This window comes from Phalaenopsis equestris, unplaced genomic scaffold (assembly GCF_001263595.1).
Source record: "Phalaenopsis equestris unplaced genomic scaffold, ASM126359v1 Scaffold195358, whole genome shotgun sequence".
Classification (NCBI taxonomy): Eukaryota; Viridiplantae; Streptophyta; class Magnoliopsida; order Asparagales; family Orchidaceae; genus Phalaenopsis; species Phalaenopsis equestris.
Window position 1 is genome coordinate 1 of NW_018215307.1, and position 1,281 is coordinate 1,281.

Genomic DNA, 1,281 nt, shown 5'->3' on the forward strand with positions numbered 1-1,281 from the left:
AAAAAAAAAAACTAACAGATAAGTCGAAATCATCCTCATAAACCGATCAGTATGATAAATTTCCCTAAATTCTAACAGGGAATCTGGGCAGTGAACCACTGCATAACATGAATAGGAGCCTTGATCAACTCGATCGCAATCTCAACGACAATCGTAACGCAGAGGCAGCAAGGGCATATGCAGGATAGCAACAGCCTGATATTTTTTTGAGAAAAATTAAATCCCCCGATCAAAATCGCAAACAACAAAATCACAGAAAACTAATATTAATCAAAGAAGACGGCGAAATTTTGTGAATCGAGAGGGGGAAAACGAGGAAATAGAAGACTTACCCGACGATCCATATGATAATTCCAACGAGGGAGACGATTAGGGCAAGGAGGGCGAAGGGGAGGCCTAATAGCCAGCCAAGAGGCCGGCACTCGCAATCGTCACAGCACATCACTCCACCAAAGCAATTTGATCCTTTTTTTCTTTCTTCACTCTATCGATCTCTAAGAAGGTGTAGGTATTTCACCAGCACGCGTTTCCTCTGCCGCTTAAAGGAGGAAGCTGCCTCGCCGGCTCTGTAATCCTGTAATTTTCGGGATGAAGATTTGGTTGGTGGAGATGACCACCTGTTCCGGTCTGTTTTTATGGGTCAATTCACCATTTAACATCTAAATTTAGTTTATTTATAAAATAACAATGCTTAACATTAATAATTTAAATAATTATTAAAAAATGTAAAATACATCTAAATAAGATGATATATATATGTAAAAATTAAAATTTAAATCTTAAAAATATAAATATATAAAAACTGAGTGACACGCAAATAAATCTTCCATAAACATATTGTGAATGACCTTCATTTATTTACGGGAAGTACCAAAAATTGACATTGAATATTAAAATATAAATTCTACCTTGAAAATAGAAAAATTTAAACTTTGCCGTGTAATACAAAACATTATCTTACGCTCTTATTAAAATGTATTTTATATAAAAATAAATTAGATTTATTGTTTAATTTTTCTTAAAATAAGAATAACATGCTGAAATAATAAATATTATGGTTATCTATGGCCCGGCACGTGCAACAATCTAGAATCAAAAACAAGGGCCGCTGCTTTTGGATAAATATGATAATGTTGATATTCTATTTGAAAATTTGACGCCAAGCTAGCGTTTTGGCCATTTGAAATTTCAACAGCCAAATTTGACTTTGTGTGTCTCTAAATATATATATATATAATTTATCAAATATTTTTCTTATACATTTCTAAAAATATATATATA

The 1,281-nt window shown here is 32.8% G+C and overlaps 1 protein-coding gene across 1 annotated transcript; it reads right to left on the bottom strand.

Moving 5' to 3' along the window:
- Positions 1-6: 6 nt before the first annotated feature.
- Positions 7-625, bottom strand: LOC110035017. The gene is made up of 2 exons (XM_020739254.1): positions 333-625; positions 7-195 (listed from the first exon to the last, which is right to left on the bottom strand). The coding sequence occupies exons 1-2, from the start codon at positions 440-442 to the stop codon at positions 72-74; spliced, it is 234 nt and encodes a 77-aa protein (XP_020594913.1). The 5' UTR covers positions 443-625; the 3' UTR covers positions 7-71.
- Positions 626-1,281: the final 656 nt, after the last annotated feature.